Source organism: Delphinapterus leucas, chromosome 8 (genome assembly GCF_059928025.1).
Source record: "Delphinapterus leucas isolate spDelLeu-1000000601 "Yukka" chromosome 8, BTC_Dleu_Yukka2, whole genome shotgun sequence".
In the NCBI taxonomy this organism is placed as follows: Eukaryota; Metazoa; Chordata; class Mammalia; order Artiodactyla; family Monodontidae; genus Delphinapterus; species Delphinapterus leucas.
The window spans coordinates 11,199,052-11,217,788 of NC_143136.1; the positions used below are offsets into that span (position 1 = coordinate 11,199,052).

At 38.2% G+C, this 18,737-nt stretch overlaps 1 protein-coding gene across 1 annotated transcript in view; it reads left to right on the forward strand.

Moving 5' to 3' along the window:
- SPHKAP (SPHK1 interactor, AKAP domain containing) overlaps positions 1-18,737 on the forward strand; it is a 129,171-nt gene that overhangs the window by 101,938 nt on the left and 8,496 nt on the right. Inside the window, exons 8-11 of the mRNA XM_022567882.3 lie at positions 12,703-12,888; positions 14,714-14,800; positions 17,013-17,065; positions 17,153-17,337. Coding sequence (XP_022423590.2) covers positions 12,703-12,888; positions 14,714-14,800; positions 17,013-17,065; positions 17,153-17,337 — 511 coding nt within the window. The remainder of the gene's footprint in view (positions 1-12,702; positions 12,889-14,713; positions 14,801-17,012; positions 17,066-17,152; positions 17,338-18,737) is intronic.

Sequence of the window (18,737 nt, forward strand, 5' to 3'; positions counted from 1 at the left end):
ATAAAAAGAGTAATGTGGTAGAGAGTTACCTTTTGGGGGAAGTGGCCACTTAAGACAGGATGTTGATATTTGAGACGAGACCTAAAGGAAGAGACAAAGGGTGCCGACAAAATGAAGAATTGAATTGAAGGACTTGTATCTCTAGCATTATGGTGTTCTAGCTAGAAACTAGTCCACCCACCAGAAAAAGGACATGATAAGAAAACATATCTTTCTGAGTAGAGCTCAGAGTAGAAGAGAACTTCCCCTGAGCATTTATAAACACAGCTTGCCTTAATGCATGTTTGGGGTTCTAATTTGCACCATCTTCATGATGTAGGAAACCACAAACTGGTAAATTACCTTAAAGCAATCTTAGGTTAACAACACTGTGAGACCTTGGCAGAGGCAAAAATAAATCTCTTGATATTTAATCCCAAGTCTCAAAGGATTTCGATAGATAATGCCTATCAAATATAGGCTCAAAACTTCAAATTCCAAGATACACAGGAATCAAGGCACTATAAGAAAGACTCACAAATATCAAAGTAGAATTATCGTTAGCAAAGATTGCAGATGTGGGGATGCTCAGATACAGAATATAACATATTTTAAATATTTGAAAAATTAAGGTATACAAAACGGGAGTGGGAAAAACTGCAATCAAAATAGAATGAGGTAGATTTGGGCTTCCCTGGTGGCGCAGTGGTTGAGAGTCCACCTGCCGATGCAGGGGACGCGGGTTCGTGCCCCGGTCTGGGAAGATCCCACATGCCGCGGAGCGGCTGGGCCTGTGAGCCATGGCTGCTGAGCCTGCACTTCCGGAGCCTGTGCTCCGCAATGGGAGAGGCCGCAACAGTGAGAGGCCCGCGTACCGCAAAAAAAAATAGAATGAGGTAGAGTTAAAAGTCAGTTAATTACTACAAGAGATAAGTATAATCATTGAAATTAAACATTGCTAGATATAAACATAATTATTTAAAATTAGATTATTGGAATCAAAACTTTAATGGCATATCTGCAGAGAAAACTATAACAAAAGATAAATGTGAAAGGACTACTGTTTCCACCCATGATGGAGTAATTGAAGCTGAACTTGTTCTCCCTCTATAAATAACTAGAAAAGTGGACAAAATATATGAAACAACTGTTGTCAGACATTTCACAAAAAGCAGCATTCTGAGATAAGGAAAACAAACATGGTGAGCTTTATATAGTCTAACTTTCTGCCTGGATTCCCTTTTCCTTTTTTTTTTTTTTTTTTTTTTTGCGGTACGCGGGCCTCTCACTGTTGTGGCCTCTCCCGTTGCGGAGCACAGGCTCCAGACGCGCAGGCTTAGCGGCCATGGCTCACGGGCCCAGCCGCTCTGCGGCATGTGGGATCTTCCCGGACCCCGGCACGAACCCGCGTACCCTGCGTTGGCAGGCGGACTCTCAACCACTGCGCCACCAGGGAAGCCCCTGGATTTCCTTTGCAGACAGAAGTACAAAGAGGACAAATCTGAGCAGAACTCAGTGGTCACTCAGCTGAAGATTCAGAGATTGGAGGGCGCTATCAGAGAAAGAACTCCAGAAGTCTGCAGAGGGCTCCCCTCGAGTCTGTTACTGAACCCTAAGCAATGCATGTATAGGTGAAACCCCATGAAGCTAGAAATCTGTAAGCTAACAACGCCACAAGCTCACACAGGACTAGGAAACGTTTAGTTCCAACCAGCCACAGTGGAGAAACCATGTTAAACATATGCAGGATTTAGCAGAGACCCTGAAAGAAATCATACCGTAGAATTAGGGCTAAACTATCCCTGAAAAATAAAAACTGATCTAAACTTGCCCTGACAAAACTTGAAGAGAAGCATTGAAAAATCAGGCTGAACTGAAGCTAATTTAACCTAGAATGAGCCCAATAGTCTTTAAAGAAAGACAACAAAATTCAGCACTCAACAATATAAATTTTCAGCTTAACGTCCAGTTAAGCTGAAAGATTTTACACATTCAAAGAAGCAGAAAAATGTCACCCATAACTGAGACAATAATTATTCAATATAAATATACCTAGAAATTACAGAGATGATGAAATTAACCAACAAAGACTTTAAATAACTATTATAAATATGCTTCAAAATTTAAAGTACACATGATTATGAAAGTTGATGAAAATGATAAACTTATAAATCAGGAAGTACAATGAAGTCTAAGCAGAACAGACAAAAAACCACATCAGTGTACATCACAATCAAATTATTAAAAACCAGTGATAAAGGAATAGTCTTAAAAGCAACCTAAGGAAGAAGAAACCTTACATACTGGAGAACAAAACTAAAAGTTACAGCTTTCTACCGCAAAAAAATATAAACTAAAAGACAAACAATGACATCTTTACTGTGCTGAAGGAAAAAAAAAACTCCCAACCTAGTGCTTTTTACCTAGTAAAAAATAAAGGCTATTCATGAATAGGAAGACTCAATATTGGCAAGATGCCAATTCTTTTTAATCTGAACCACAGATTCAATGCAGTCCCTTTCAAAATCCCAGCAACTTATTTTGTGGATGTTGATAAAATGATTCTAAAGTTTATGCAGAGAGGCAGAAGACCCAGCATAACCAGAATATTAAAGGAGAAAAACCAAATCAGGCTGACACTACCTGACATCAAGACTTACTACAAAGCTTACAGTAATCAAGACTGTGATACTGGTAAAAGGGTAAATAAATAGGTCAGTGGAACAGAATACAGAGCTCAGAGATAGACCCACACAAATATAGCCAACTGATCTTTGGTAAAAGATCAAAGACAATACAACAGAAAATAGTTTTTTCAACAAACAGTGCTGGAACAACTGGACATCCACACGCAAAGAATGAATCTAGACACAACTCTAACACCATTAGCAAAAATTAACTCAAAATAGATCATAGACCTACATGTAAAAGGCAAAACTATACAACTCTTAGAAAGGAACGTAAGAGAAAATTTAGGTTACCTTGCTTTTGGCAATGACTTTTTAGATACAACACCAAAGATATGACCTATAGAAATAATTGATAAACTGGACTTCATTAAAATTAGAAACTTCTTGTCAGTGAAAGACACTGTCAAGGAGACCAGAAGACAAGCTATGGACTGGGAGAAAATGTTCCCCAAGACCATCTCTGACAAAGGACTGTGGCAAAAGACTTGAACAGAATCCCCATCAAAGAAGATATACAGATGGCAAATAAGCATATGAAAAGATGCTCAATATCATATGTCATTAGGCAATTGCAAATTAAAACAAAAATAAGATACGATTACACATCTATGAGAATGGCCAAAATCCAAAACGCTGACAGCACAAAATGCTGGTGAGTATGTGAAGTAACAGGGACTCACAGTCATTGCTGGTGGGCATGCAAAAATGGTACCGCTACTGTGGATTACAGTCTGGCTGTTTCTTACAAAAATAAACATACTCTTACTATATGATCCAGCTTACTTACTATATATCCAGCTTACTTACTATACTATATGATCCAGCTTACTTACTATATGATCTTGGTATTTACCCAAATGAGTTGAAAATGTATGTCCACACAAAACACCTGCACACAAGATTTCATAGCAGGTTTATTCACAATTGCCAAAACTTGGGAACAACCAAGACCTCCTTGAGTAGTTCAATAGACGAATAAGCTCTGGAACATCCAGACAATGGAATGTTATCCAGCACTAAAAATAAATAAGCTATTAAGCCATGAAAAGACATAGGGGAAACTTAAATACACATTATTAAGTGAAAGAATCCAATCTGAAAAAGCTACATACTATATGATTCCAACTATATGACGTTCTGGGAAAAGGCAAAACTGTGGAGCCAGTGAAAAGATCAGTGGCTGCGAGGGGTTTAGGAGGGAGGAAAGGATGAATAGGTAGAGCACAGAGGATTTTTAAGGCAGTGAATCTATTCTGTATGATACTATAATGGTGGATACATGTCATTATACATTTGTCCAAATCCATAAAATGTACAACACCAAAGTGAACCCTAATGTAAATGGTGGACTTTGGGTGAAAATGGTGCATTGATTTCGGTTTATTAGTTGTGACAAATGCACCTGGTACAGGATGTTGATAGTGGGGGAGGCTATTATGTACGTGTGTGGGCAGGGGACATGGAAACTCTCTGTTCTTTCTGCTTAACTTTACTGTTAACCTAAAACTGCTTGAAAAAAAATAAAGCCTATTTTAAAAGCTAACTAGTAATTTTTATACAACAGAATTTTAGAGAATATGCCAATAGGAGATTTGCACAATAAGAAATGTTAGCGGAAGTTCTTAGGCTGAAGGAAAATAATGCTGATTGGAACTTGGATGTACACAAAGAAACAAAGAATCCCACAAATAGTAAATACAAAATATTTTGTTAATTTTAAAATTTCTTTAAGATATAATTATTTAAAACAAAAAATATTGCTTTATGACATGAGGGACTGAAATACATGTCAATTATGGCACAAAGGATAGGAAGAGGAAATGGAAGTGTAAAAGTCTTCCTTTCTAAGTGAATTTGTGTAATGTAATCTGAAAATTGACTATAACAAATTGACGATGCATACTGTAAACCCTGAGATAACTACTAAAAAGGTAAAACAAAAAGCCAATAAGTCAATACTGGAGATAAAATGGAATGGTAGAAATTACTTAGTTAATCCAGAGAAATGCAGGAAAAGAGGGAAAAAGTAACAAAGAATAAATGGGACCAATAGATAATAATTTAAACCCAGGCATATTGATAATTACATTAATTTTTTAATGATCAAAACACTCCAATAAGAAGCAGAGATTGTCAGGCTGAATAAAAAGGCAAAACCCTACCATAAACCATCTATAAGAAATGTGTTTCCAATATAAAATAACCGATAGGTTAAAAATAAAAGAATGGAAAAAGAAATATCATAAGAATGATGGAGTAGCTATATTAATATCAGATAGAATCAACTTCAGGATAAGGAATTTTGTCAGGGGAATTTTATCAGGAGTAAAGAGGGATATTTTATAATGATAGAGGGGCCAATTCATCACGAAGACATGGAAAATGTATATATGTAATCACCTAAATAATAGAACTCCAAACTACATGAAACAAAATCTGATCGAGCTGGAAGGAGAAATAGACAAATCCACAGTTACAGCTGGAAATTTCACACTCTTCTCTCAGTAACTGATAGAATAGCAGAGAGAAAGTCAATAAGGATATACTACAAGACTTGAGTAACATTCTCAGTCAACTTGACCTAATTAACATGTATTAAGGATGCCACCAAACGGCAAAATATACATTTTTTTTCAAGTACACTTGAAACATTCACCAAGATGGACCATTAGGCCATAAAACAAGTCTTAATAAATTTAAAAAGAATTAAACTCATATAGAATATGTTGTCCGACCACATGGAATTAAAATAAAAATCAATAACAAAAAGATGCCTGGGAAATCCACACCCCAAAAAATTTGAAAAATTTCTAAATTATAAGTTGGTCAAAGAATGTCACAAGGGAAATTTAAGTAAATTTTTAATTGAATGAAAAGGAAAACATACCATATAAAAATTTGCGTATACAGCTAAAGTGCTTAGGAAAGAAATTTACCTTTATTTTTTATTATTTTTTTATTTGTTTAACATCTTTATTGGTGTATCATTGCTTTACAATGGGTGTGTTAGTTTCTGCTGTACAACAAAGTGAATCAGCTATATGTATACATATATCCCCATATCCCCTTCCTCTTGCATCTCCCTCCCACCCTCCTTCTAGGTGGCCACAAAGCACTGAGCTGATCTCCCTGTGCTATGTGGTTGCTTCCCACTAGCTATCTATTTGGTAGTATACATAAGCCTATGCCACTCTCTCACTTCGTCCCAGCTTATCCTTCCCCCTCCCCATGTCCTCAAGTCTATTTTCTATGTCTGTATCTTTATTCCTGTCCTGTCTCTACATTCTTCAGAACATTTTTTTTTTAGATTCCATATATATGTGTTAACGTACGGTATTTGTTTTTCTCTTCTGACTTACTTCACTCTGTATGACAGACTCTAGGTCCGTCCACCTCACTACAAATAAGTCAATTTCGTTGATTTTTATGGCTGAGTAATATTCCACTCTATATATGTGCCACATCTTCTTTATCCATTCATCTGTTGATGGGCAGATGCTTCCATGTCCTGGCTATTGTAAATAGTGCTGCAATGAACATTGTGGTACGTGACTCTCTTTGAATTATGGTTTTCTCAAGGTATATGCCCAGTAGTGGGATTGCTGGGTCATATGGTAGTTCTATTTGTAGTTTTTTAAGAAACCTCCAAACTGTTCTCCATATGGCTGTATCGATTTACATTCCCACCAACAGTGCAAGAGGGTTCCCTTTTCTCCACACCCTCTCCAGCATTTATTGTTTGTCGATTTTTTGATGATGGCCATTCTGACTGGTGTGAGGTGACACCTCACTGTAGTTTTGGTTTGCATTTCTCTAATGATTAGTGATGTTGAGCATTCCTTCATGTGTTTGTTGGCAATCTTATATCTTCTTTGGAGAAATGTCTATTTAGTTCTTCTGCCCATTTTTGGATTGGGTTGTTTGTATTTTTTATATTGAGCTGCATGAGCTGCTTGTAAATTCTGATTACTCCTTTGTCAGTTGCTTCATTTGCAAATATTTTCTCCCATTCTCAGGGTTGTCTTTTTGTCTTGTTTATGGTTTGCTTTGCTGTGCAAAAGCTTTGAAGTTTCATTAGGTCCCATTTGTTTATTTTTGTTTTTATTTCCATTTCTCTAGGAGGTGGGTCAAAAAGGATGTTGCTGTGATTTATGTCATAGAGTGTCCTGCCTATGTTTTCCTCTAAGAGTTTGATAGTGTCTGGCCTTACATTAAGTCTTTAATCCATTTTGAGTTTATCTTTGTGCATGGTGTTAGGGAGTGTTCTGATTTCATTCTTTTACAGTTTTCCCATCACCACTTATTGAAGAGGTTATCTTTTCTCCATTGTATATTCTTGCCTCCTTTATCAAAGATAAGGTGACCATATGTGTGTGGGTTTATCTCTGGGCATTCTATCCTGTTCCATTGACCTATACTTCTGTTTTTGTGCCAGCACTCTACTGTCTTGATTACTGCAGCTTTGTAGTATTGTTGAAGTCAGGGAGCCTGAGTCCTCCACTCCATTTTTCTTTCTCAAGATTGCTTTGGCTATTTGGGGTCTTTTGTGTTTCCATACAAATTGTGAATTTTTTTGTTCTAGTTCTGTGAAAAATGCCATTGGTAGTTTGATAGGGATTGCATTGAATCTGTTGATTGCTTTGGGTAGTAGAGTCATTTTCACAATGTTGATTCTTCCAATCCAAGAACATGGTATATCTCTCCATCTGTTGGTACCATCTTTAATTTCTTTCATCAGTGTCTATAGTTTTCTGCATACAGGTCTTCTGTCTCCTTAGGTAGGTTTTTTCCTAGGTATTTTATTCTTTTTGTTAAAATGGTAAATGGGAGTGTTTCCTTAATTCGTCTTTCAGATTTTTCATCATTAGTGTATAGGAATGCAAGAGATTTCTGTGCATTAAGTTTGTATCCTGCTACTTTAACAAGTTCATTGATTAGCTCTACTAGTTTTCTGGTAGCATCTTTAGGATTCTCTATGTATAGCATCATGTCATCTGCAAATAGGGACAGCTTTACTTCTTCTTTTCTGATTTGGATTCCTTTTATTTCTTTTTCTTCTCTGATTGCTGTGGCTAAAACTTCCAAAACTATGTTGAATAATAGTGGTGAGAGTGGACAACCTTGTCTTGTTCCTGATCTTAGTGGAAATGTTTTCAGTTTTTCACCATTGAGAACAATGTTGGCTGTGGGTTTTTCATATATGGCCTTTATTTTGTTGAGGTAGGTTCCCTCTATGCCTGCTTTCTGGAGGGTTTTTATCATAAATGGGTGTTGAATTTTGTGGAAAGCTTTTTCCGCATCTATTGAGATGATCATATGGTTTTTCTCCTTCAATTTGTTAATATGGTTTATCACATTGATTGATTTTCGTATATTGAAGAATCCTTGCATTCCTGTGATAAAACCCACTTGATCATGGTGTATGATCCTTTTAATGTGCTGTTGGATTCTGTTTGCTAGGATTTTGGTGAGGATTTTTGCGTCTATGTTCATCAGTGATATTGGCCTGTAGTTTTCTTTGTGACATCTTTGTCTGGCTTTGGATTCAGGGTGATGGTGGCCTCATAGAATGAGTTTGGGAGTGTTCCTCCCTCTGCTATATTTTGGAAGAATTTGAGAAGGATAGGTGTTAGCTCTTCTCTAAATGTTTGATAGAATTCGCCTGTGAAGCCACCTGGTCCTGGGCTTTTGTTTGTTGGAAGATTTTTAATCACCGTCTCAAATTCAGTGCTTGTGAGTGGTCTGTTTTTATTTTCTGTTTCCTCCTGGTTCAGTCTGGGAAAAATGAACAAACCTATAAATTTCTCTCAAAAGAAAATGGAAACTAGTGTTTTAGATATAATCACTATTCATTCTGAATCCCTAGTTATGTGACATGGGGTATGAGATTTACTGTAAATAGAGTGGGAAATTGAGATAAAATAAAATATACTGACAGATTCATTTTTAAGCTGGATGTTTAATGTCAATCATTGAGATTTAACTTCTGATTTAGTAAGGAATATCCTATAATGAATTTTTTTAATAACATAAGGTCCTAATTCAGTAAGGAATTAGTCCAGGAAATTATTTTTTAACCAAGTAAACAAATGGTTTAGGAGCCCTCCCCTTTGTGCTGAGTGTTTGCCTCATTTCCACTTTGGGGAATATGTATATTGTTTCTATTTGTCATCAGTGAATTAACTTATCTTTCATTTGAATTTAGTTAAATTCAGTGAATACTCCTTTGGCTACATCCATTCTTCCCCTTTCTATCTGCTCAATTTAGAAAAATCTCAACATTTTTGAAAGAAAAATCAAGCTTATTAAGGATCTCTTTTCACCAAATGTTAGCAACAGATCACACTAGAAACAGCCACACCTCAAAACCGCACCTGTACAGATACTTTGAGAAGGAATCTTAGGGACAAGATTTGGTGTGCTATTACCTATGTAATTCATTCACATATCAAGGGGATATTTAATCACACCAAAAAAATTCTACATTTGAAACTCTACACTCTATACTAGAACTCATTTTAGCAAATATTGTAAAAAGTACAACCATTTTTGGAGAAAGGAAAACAGTACTAATTCTAAGATTGAGGAAAATTATGTAGATCTTTCTGTAACCGATCAAGTGTTTTGCATAAAAGTGATCAAGTGTCTTAAGTTGTATTTCCTGGGAACAGACCTTGAGAAGGAGAGTTCAGGCAAATATATATAATTTGTCAAGGAGTGCTCTCCAGAGAAAAGTGTACATACATGGGTAAGAAGGAAGGAAAGACAAGAGTGGACAGAGGGAGATGGTCCCCCCCCCAAATATGTTTGTACCTGAGGGCACAGTGCATCCTATAGGAAACCCTGAAGCTGGGATGGTCTGTCATGTTTAGTGCAAATTGAGGCAAGGGTGGACTTTTATATCTCTGTGTCAGCTGGTCATTGGGGTGCTCACTGGGATAGGGTATAACCCTGGCAAGGCAATTCCCAATCTGAGGACAGCTCTCAGTGTGGACTGGCAGCTGCCATTACTCTCTACAGCCAGTGCACAAGGGCCAAGAAAAGCATTCCAGTCTCCACTCACCGAGTTACCATATTTTTCATTGTCAACTGAGAAATACACTCTTGCTTTTTGTTTGCAAACTTTAATGTCCTTCTCTTTGTGCTATTAGTTTTTGATGAGCCTATGGAGAAAAGTCTCCATGAATCTGTTCACATTTCTGTACATTTGGCTTTCTGAGCAAAGAGCACTGGCACCTGGAATGAAGGTTGATCAAATACTAACCCTGAAGATAGAGACTTCTAAAGAGATACAGTGATTCATTTCCCTGGAGCTGTTTAATTACATTCCAGGGTAGTGACATCTCCTCCTCTCCACAGAAAAGATTTGAATGTGTTTCTAATCTAGAGCAAAGGGCTCTCTCCTCCATCATGTCTCTCTCTCTCCCTTCTCTCCCTGGAGAAAAAGAGAGGCAGATGTGTCCAGGCGTGATAATTTTGAGGTTCCTCTCCTCTGGTGCAAACCTCACTAAAGGTGCAGTGTGCAGTAGGGAATTGGGGCACAGAGAATGAATGCAAGCTGCTCTGTGAGAAAAGAAGTGGTCTGATCTCTAATCCAGAGCACTTGTGTGTGTGTGTGTGTGTGTGTGTGTGTGTGTCACTGTGCCAGGCAAACAAATGGGAAGTCAAGCTTATTAAAAACCTGCTTCCACCAAGTGTTAGCAGTAGAGTGTGATAGAAACTGCCACACCTCAATACCGTAGTTATTCAGAATGCCATTAGCTTGTAAGAAAGATCTTTCTCATATCTTTCCACATAAGACTTAACAGGTAGGGCTATCTAAATTTGAATATGGTTCTATTTATGAAGCGAGGTAATTTTAACAATAACATATTCATCTAAAAAACATTTAATGTGTTCACAGCTCTACTCCAAATACATAAAAAAGTATAAAAGCTCTTAATAATGTATGGTATATACACTAGACTGCAAACTAGGAAGCATTAAGTGCTACCGAAAAGAAAGAAAGACAGACTAATTGCTTTGATCATTCAAGAGAGAGATGGCCCTAGTGAGAGAGATTAAGGACGACTTCAGGGAGGTGAGAGCATCTTGGCTAAGGAATAGTAAGAAACAAGGATCAGGAAAGAATGTTATTAGACATATGATTCTTAATGAATTATATAATTTACTAATAAAGAATAATATATACTTACATACAAGCACTAAGATAAATGCATTAAATGATTTTATTTTCTAGCTTATTTCTTCCAAAAACCATTATGAGGTTAGTATTCTTATTTTTCTTGGAAAGTTTTAACAACTTGTCCAAGCTGAATAGACGACACGTGGTAGAAGTGGAAGCTACAGCACTGGACTGCAGGAACAGTGCTCAAAGCACCCTGGTCTCCAGCATTTGGTCAGAGGAAGCAACGGGGCAAAGGTCAAGAGGCAGGAAATGTATGGCACATTTGAGGAGCAGCAGAGAGTCTGGTTTTACTCAGTAATGAACTAGCGTCATACAGATAAAACTGGATAGGCAAGGGAAGACCGAGAAGGAAAGAGTTTAGCTTTAGGAAGTTCTTGAAGGTTTTTGACAAGAAAGGCCAAAGATATATGCCTTGAGAACGTTAATTAACATTAACCTGGCATATGTGTGAAGAAGGTTTTGAAAGAGGAAGAATAGTCACGGCTGAACTGTTAGGAGGCTGACACAATATAGTCCAGGCAAGAAGTCAAGGTTCAGTGCCCAGGAGTCTCAAAACTTGAGATCCGATGTCTGGTACCAACTCTTATTGTAACTTCAGGTAAATCATTCCACCTCACTGGGCTTTGGCATCCTAATGTACAGGAAATCTGTGAGGTTCCTTCCAAATCTAAATTCTAGAAATTTAGAAAGATCTCAATTAACATAACTACCTGAGCACAGAGACAGAGATAAGTATGTGAGAGAAACTTTAGAGATGGAACTGAAAAACATAGCAAATGATTGAATGTAAAGGTCAAGGAGAAATCAGAAGTTTTCTGCAAGATTTTAAGCCCGGACACTCAGAAAGGTCAATGAAATAAGAAATACAGGAAGAGGACGGGAGGGCAATTAGAATTTGTTTTATATAGGTCGATTCTGAGATGTTAGTGAGACAGATTGGAGATGTTCCGAAGACCAACTGAGGAAAAGAGCCCCAGAATCAGGAAGAGGGGCCCTGCCTGGAGCTCAGATTTGGAAGCTATTTTCACAGGCAGAATAGATGAGACTGCGTAGGGACAGACTGAAAAGGAGGGCAGTGAATCAATCAGAGCTGGCTATACTATGTTTAAAGGACAAAGAGAGAACCAGGTTCCAGGCATGGAGTGTCCAGAAAGGCAGAAATTCGTGGGAAGCCAACGAGGAAAGGTTTCAAAGAAAAAACCTTGTCAGATCAAAGGTTAAATGCCTGATATAAAAAGGTGCTCATCCAGAAAAGTGATGCTGATACAAATCAGAGGTTTCAGAGGGAGAGGATGGGGTAAAAAAAAAAAAAAAAAAAAAAAAAAAAAAAAATGTGGCTGCAAGTGCAAAATACATATAGAGGCATTTATAGGCAAAATGGTTTGGTAAACCACTAGAAATGGGCTGGGTGTTCTCCCAACATGGTCCATATACAACTTGCATTAGAATCACCCGGGGTGGTTGTTTAAAATGCAGGTTTCTGGGCCTTCCTGCAGAACCCCTGAATCGTAATCTCAGGGGAAGGATGCTCTGGGTATCTTTATTTTAAACACCACTGCCCTTCAATAATTCTTATGTATGCAGGCCAGGTTGCTTCAACATGTTTTTTAAATGAACGGAGGGAATCCGTAGAAAGAGATCAAATGAAGAAATAAGAAAGCTGGTAGAGAGTAATCCTGAAAAGGCAAAAGGTAGAGAGTAATCCTGAAAAGAAAGATTCCATCTATGTCCTAGGACATCCTGCTGACTATGGCAGAGATCCATGCTCAGCAGAGCATGCAGTGAGGTTCCCCTGAAAAGGTCAGTCTTGTGCCTGCACTCTTAGTAATATCTTACCGTCTACAGTGACAGCCCTGATGCCAGAGAGGTACCAGAGGCTGAAGTCTCAACAGAAGGCAGAGCCCCCGACGAGTTCTCCAACCCTCCCGGCAGCAGTGGAGAGAGCACGGACAGCTGGTCCCAGCTCGCCAATGAGGAAGAAAACCCAGATGACACCAGCAGCTTCCTGCAGCTCAGTGAGCGATCCATGAGGTACCTGCTCTTTAAATGACTTGCCAGGGAAACAGGTCTCAACACAGATTCCAGAAATGCATTTTAATCATTCTCTGCAAAGGGTCCCTAATAGCGCAAAAAAGAAAGACTGCCCGTCACAATTTGTGCTGAGAGCTGTCTAATACCCAGTTATGGTTTCAACTAGCTTGGCCAAGGTTGAGAGTCATCTGTGTTCCCTTCTCCGCAAGCTCCAGCTAGTGCATTCAATGATGACAACTGTGAGTTTTTAAAGAAGAGCTGCTATTACACCTGGTGTGTTTGACACTTTCTTTCTGGTTCATTTGTATTTCAGATGCAAGACAGGCTGGGTTTACATGAGGCGTTTCCATACTGTGTTGTGTTGTTTGGCCTGACTGTTCCTCCCCTTTCTCTGCCTGCCCTCTGTATTGTTGCTCTAGAAAAGCTAGAGAGGTGCTAAAGAGAGATCAGATTTGGGAGGACCTGAGCCAATCAGGAGACATAAACTAAAAACTAGTCCTTTGTGAGGTGAGAATGAAAAGAATCTTCATGTTTCTACCCAAAATCTTATTTGATACTGGGCCAACAAGTCCACAGACTTTCCAGAAAGGCCAATTGGAAAATGGGCTTCCGATGCATCTGGCTGTATGGCTCCTTGAAAATTTTACTTCTGACAGTTCAGTCTGTTTAGACTTAGGAAAATTTCACAGTGTTAAGTGATTTATCTAAAATTTCAAAAACTGGTGGGAAATGTTATCTATAGAGATAGAAAGCAAAGAGAATTTGAATCTCTGGACTTAGCATAAATTTATACAGTTAATTACCTCCAGAGCAATGTTTGAGTCATCAGATTTCAATCAGTGAAAACATTCAGTACCCCACACGAAAACCAAGACAGGAATTTGAAATGAGGGGATTTAGTTGCTTATTCATGGAACTCCTGAAGGAAGACTGTCCCATTACACGATATCCCAGCACTCACTCTTTGAAAACCTTACTTGAAGAGACGTCATTGGAAAATAGAGAAGGTATGAGGAAATACAGTGAGTTTGGTGAAATTGGATGCATTCCATTTTGCAAGAACCTAAAAATGGGCTCAACTCTTCTGTGTTTCAGTAAACAAATTCCAGGCTAGTAACTAGACCATATGTTGATTGTGCATCCTACAAAAATGTTGCAATATGTGATCCCTCCTTCTCTACAACACACAAAGCATCAGGTGTTGCTACTTCTCAAAGATTTTAAGATAGAGTTATAAAACTCTGGCATTGCCCAACTCTGTACTTGTAAATTCTGTAGTCCCTCAGAAAAAAAATGAGACAAATGCATGTCCTATGGAATATCCCTGACAAAAATCCCCTGAATGGCAAAGGGAAAAGAGAACATGCATCGCTGGTTTCTGTCAAAAGCCAAGAAGCAGGCAGATAAGCATTCCCGTATCTTCCCCCTCAGCCAGCGTTCTCAGAAGTATCTTAGTCTCTGGAGGTATACTCAAGGAGTCTCTTGCTGATGGATAAACATGCTTACTGTCACTAGGATGGGGAAGAAGGGAGTCATGCTGATTGTCACCCACTAGGTGTGGTCCACCAGGTACGACCACTGCAGAAATTACAAAACATTGATGACGACGATGATGACGATGATGGTTGGCTTGAGCCAAAAATGTCTTCTGTTGTGTTTTCCCCTGATTTGGTCAGAAATAAAGATCAATTTAGGAGTCCTAGACACTAAGCAGTATTCTTCTGGGGACCAAAGGAAGAACCTCTTAGAATGGTGGAGCATCGGTGTCAGCAGTGTGGCCAGGTGGTGGACACTGGCATTAATATGTAAACTTTTGCTTTGTCAGCAATGGCAACAGTAGTGCCACTAGCAGTCTTGGCATTATGGACCTGGACATTTATCAGGAAAGCATGCCATCTTCTCCCATGATTAAGTAAGTAGCCACTGAGATGCAGTGATTGTGGGACCGCTACTCCGATTCCATCTGGCCATCCATTTTGATCATTCAAGTTGTTCCCGACCACTGGTTACATCATGTCTGTCCTGCTGAGGTTCCCAGACATGTATGATTTCATGTCACTGGAGTAAGAACTCAGGCCTGCAGTAGCCCCCTTCCCACCACCTGCCTTCTGGATTTCAATTCTGCCCCCTATAATATAATCGTTTATATATATATATATATATATAAACGGATATATAATATAATATAATCGTTTTGGATAAAGCTTATCCATATAATCAGACATATATGTCATTTTACCTAGTTGGTCACAGAGAAACAAAAATCCATTTAAATTGTACTATGCCAACCAGCAAAAACTATTGTTCAATAGAATATAGTGTGAATGGCTTTTCCTTTACTTGTAGATGCCTGGGATTATTGCCACTAATGAGTCTAATACCAAATGGCACCGTGGTGGAACGTGTCATTTTTATATATGCTCCCCACAATATGAGGACCTTCTAAAAGACCAAGGGAAAAAAGTACAATATGTGTGTCATAAAATATGGTGCATAAAGGGAGGGCAGCATGAGGTCAGGACTATATCTAGAGTTTGTGATTGTCCTGGAAAATCAAATGAATTGAAACCTATTTTTGACCATTATGACTTATTATTTGGAGATTTCTGAAATTTCAGAAAAATGAAAATGAAGTATAGGACTAAAGTTGCTCCCTGATCTATTTTTTCTATTATTATCTATAGCTAAATCATTTTTATTTCACTGTTTAGTCAGGTATCCTGCCTGCGGGAATATTTCTCAGTGATTAAAGGTTACAGTGCATTCTTTATTGTTCCACACAGCCATCATTCACAGGTAGAGATGAACATAAACATTATCTTGGGTTTGTTTTGTTTTTTAAAGGAGGCAAAAGAAACAAAAACACTTTGGGGTAAATTTATTTTTCTCCTACAGGAAACATTTGTTTAGGTATTTTGTCCATCTTTCTCCCCAGTATGAGCCTAGGACCCCACAGACTACAGATAGAGAAAACCAAGACCACCTCTACCCATATCAGCATCCTGCAGCTCCATAGTAGTAGAAATCGTATCTACCATATGTCATTTCACTTATGTCACTTGGATAGAGATCTAGCAGAAAATCTAGACCCTTGGGAAATTGGCCATCCTTCTACAAATAATTAGGTGTTCATGAAAGAACAATTACACTTTCTCTCGACATCAGGAATACAATGGGATTAGCCAGATCTTAGCAGTAACAGAGAATATAAGGGAGAATCCTCTCGCATAGAGACACATTTTTAAGAGCACCTGCAGTTTAATTTCTAGACAAGACAAAAATACAGAACAACCATGGGCTTCCCAAGATGGTCGCTTCCTTTCAGCTGTTGGGTCATATACTCTTATTTTAAAAGCATTAACTGAGTCCTCCCACTATTTACAAATCTCCCTAATAAGTACTCACTATGTGAAAGCACTTCAGATGTTGAACATGACTATATTTAATGAAATCCTCACTTCCATTATGAGTATCTAGTTCTAAACCACCCCCAGCCTACTACATCTTCCCAGTAAAAAGAAAGAAAAAGAAAATTTTCAACTAATTGAGATATTTTGTCACCCTTCTTAAGTTCTAAAGTTTGTGATTGTCTTTTCCCTTATTTCAGGTCAAAGAACCAAGTATAGGTAGAAAAATATTTCCCTAAATGAAAATGCAAGTTTATGTTGCTGTCATAGTATAGAAAAATATCATCGTCTCAAGATGGAAATATATGGTTCTGTAAATGACAAGCAAATACAGAAGAAGGATAAGTCCTCAAATCTGATCTAGTTACCTACAAAATCCTTCCTTGACTGTTCAAACCTGTGAATGTTTATGGAAAGAAGGTCAAGAAGAAGAAAAGTTTGCATCTCTCAGAGTCTCCCACACCAATTATCCCAACTAAAACCATGCAGTTTATCTAGCCTTTATTTTAGGGGTAGTGTTATTCATTGCAGACCCAGTAGTCCTACGTAATAGCCACGTTGGTATTTCCCTAGTAGTTGTTTAGTTTATTCCACAAAAACAATAAATATATGAAACTTCAGAAGCTTTTAGATCAATAAGACCCATCACCTCATCTAGCACTTACACCTTGCTCTTCCTAAACATTACCAACCATATATTGTTGTTTTCTCCCAAAGTGAATTAGTAGAAGAAAATGAGATTCTTAAAGGACAGTCAGAAAACATAGAGGGTAAGCCACGTTCCCATAATTTTGAGACAAAATTTGCCTGTGATCTTTGTATGGAAAGTGTAGTAAGGCAGTTGTGTCTGTATTCAGAACGTGCCTCTGGAATGCCAGTGGGAAAGGCCAGCCGCCCGGGGAGCCTGCTGGTGATCAACTTTGACGTGGAGCCAGAATGTCCTGACACTGAGCTTCGAGCCACTCTGCAGTGGATAGCTGCCTCTGAACTCGGGATCCCCACTATCTACTTTAAGAAATCTCAAGAAAACAGAATCGAAAAGGTACCGTGTTCCCTGTTTGTATATCATTAAGGCTTTGTGTTTTATCCCTGCCTAAAACTCAGTAAATGCCCAGTTAACCCATTTAAATTTTTTCCTTGACTTTTCACCTTAAAATTGTGATTAGAACTTTGAAACCTTCCACCTGCATAAATATAATCATGATAATTCTTTGACCGTCAGTTTGTCTTAGCTAGTTGGTGATGATGGAAAAGTAAATTGAGGAGACAGGATAGTTTTCTAAGAGTCTTATTTTTGTGTGTGTTTCCTCACTCTGGAACCAACCTCTTCATAACATTCATTTAAATAAAAAATAGAGAAGGAAAGGCAAAAAGGATTCTTCAGTTAATTTTAAGTCAATCAAAAGGGAGGCTATCTGGTGAACCTAATCTAATCCAATGAACCCATTAAAAGCAGAGAGTTTTCTCTGGCTAGTGGCAGAAGTAAGAGAGACTGACAGCATGAGAGCATGAAGGGACCGCATGACAAGAAATTGGGCAGCTTCTAGAAGCTTAGAATGGACCTCAGCCAATAATCAGCAATGTGAGGCCATCCTGATAATTAAACTATGGCATGGCGTCAAAGAGAAGGCATTTTTAATTCCCTATGGGACAGATTTGCATTGGATGGGCTTTCTCATTATTTTCTCCACCTAGAAATATAAAGCTAAGAAATAGATCCCTAGCCAACATCTAAATTAATAGCAACTCTAACTCCCTTTCTCTAAGACCAGACACTTACTCTTGTAGAATCTCAGTTATTAAGATTAAAGCAAGAATCCATCTACCAATGTCTTCAAGCTCAATTTTCCATAATTTAAAAGTATGTTTTTAAAAGATTCTAATTAATAATAATGTTGCTATGTTGGTTTTCTATTTCTGTGTAACAAACTGTCACAAATTTACTAACTTAAAACAACAATACCCAGCTCTGTTGTCAGAAGTTTGGGCGACTTCCATGCTCTCTACTGAGGGACTTACAAGGCAGAAATCAACATGTCAGCCCGTCTGGGCACTTATCTGGAAACTGTAGAGAGAAATGAGCTTCCGAGCTTGTTAGGGTTGTTGTCCTAACTGAGTTCCTGTGGTTGTAGGACTTAAGTCCCCATTTCCTTGCTGACTATTGGCTGAGGTCCACTCTCAGCTTCTAGAAGCTGCCCAATTTCTTGTCACACAGTCCCTTCATGCTCTCATGCTGTCAGTCTCTCTTACTTCTTCTGCCACTAGCCAGAGAAAACTCTCTGCTTTTAATGGGTTCATTGGATTAGATTAGGTTCACCAGATAGCCTCCCTTTTGATTGACTCAAAATTAACTGAAGAGTCCCTTTTGCCATTTAAGATAACATAATAAGGGCATAATTATCTCATTCTATTCATGGTACTGAGGATTAGGGCAGAAAATCT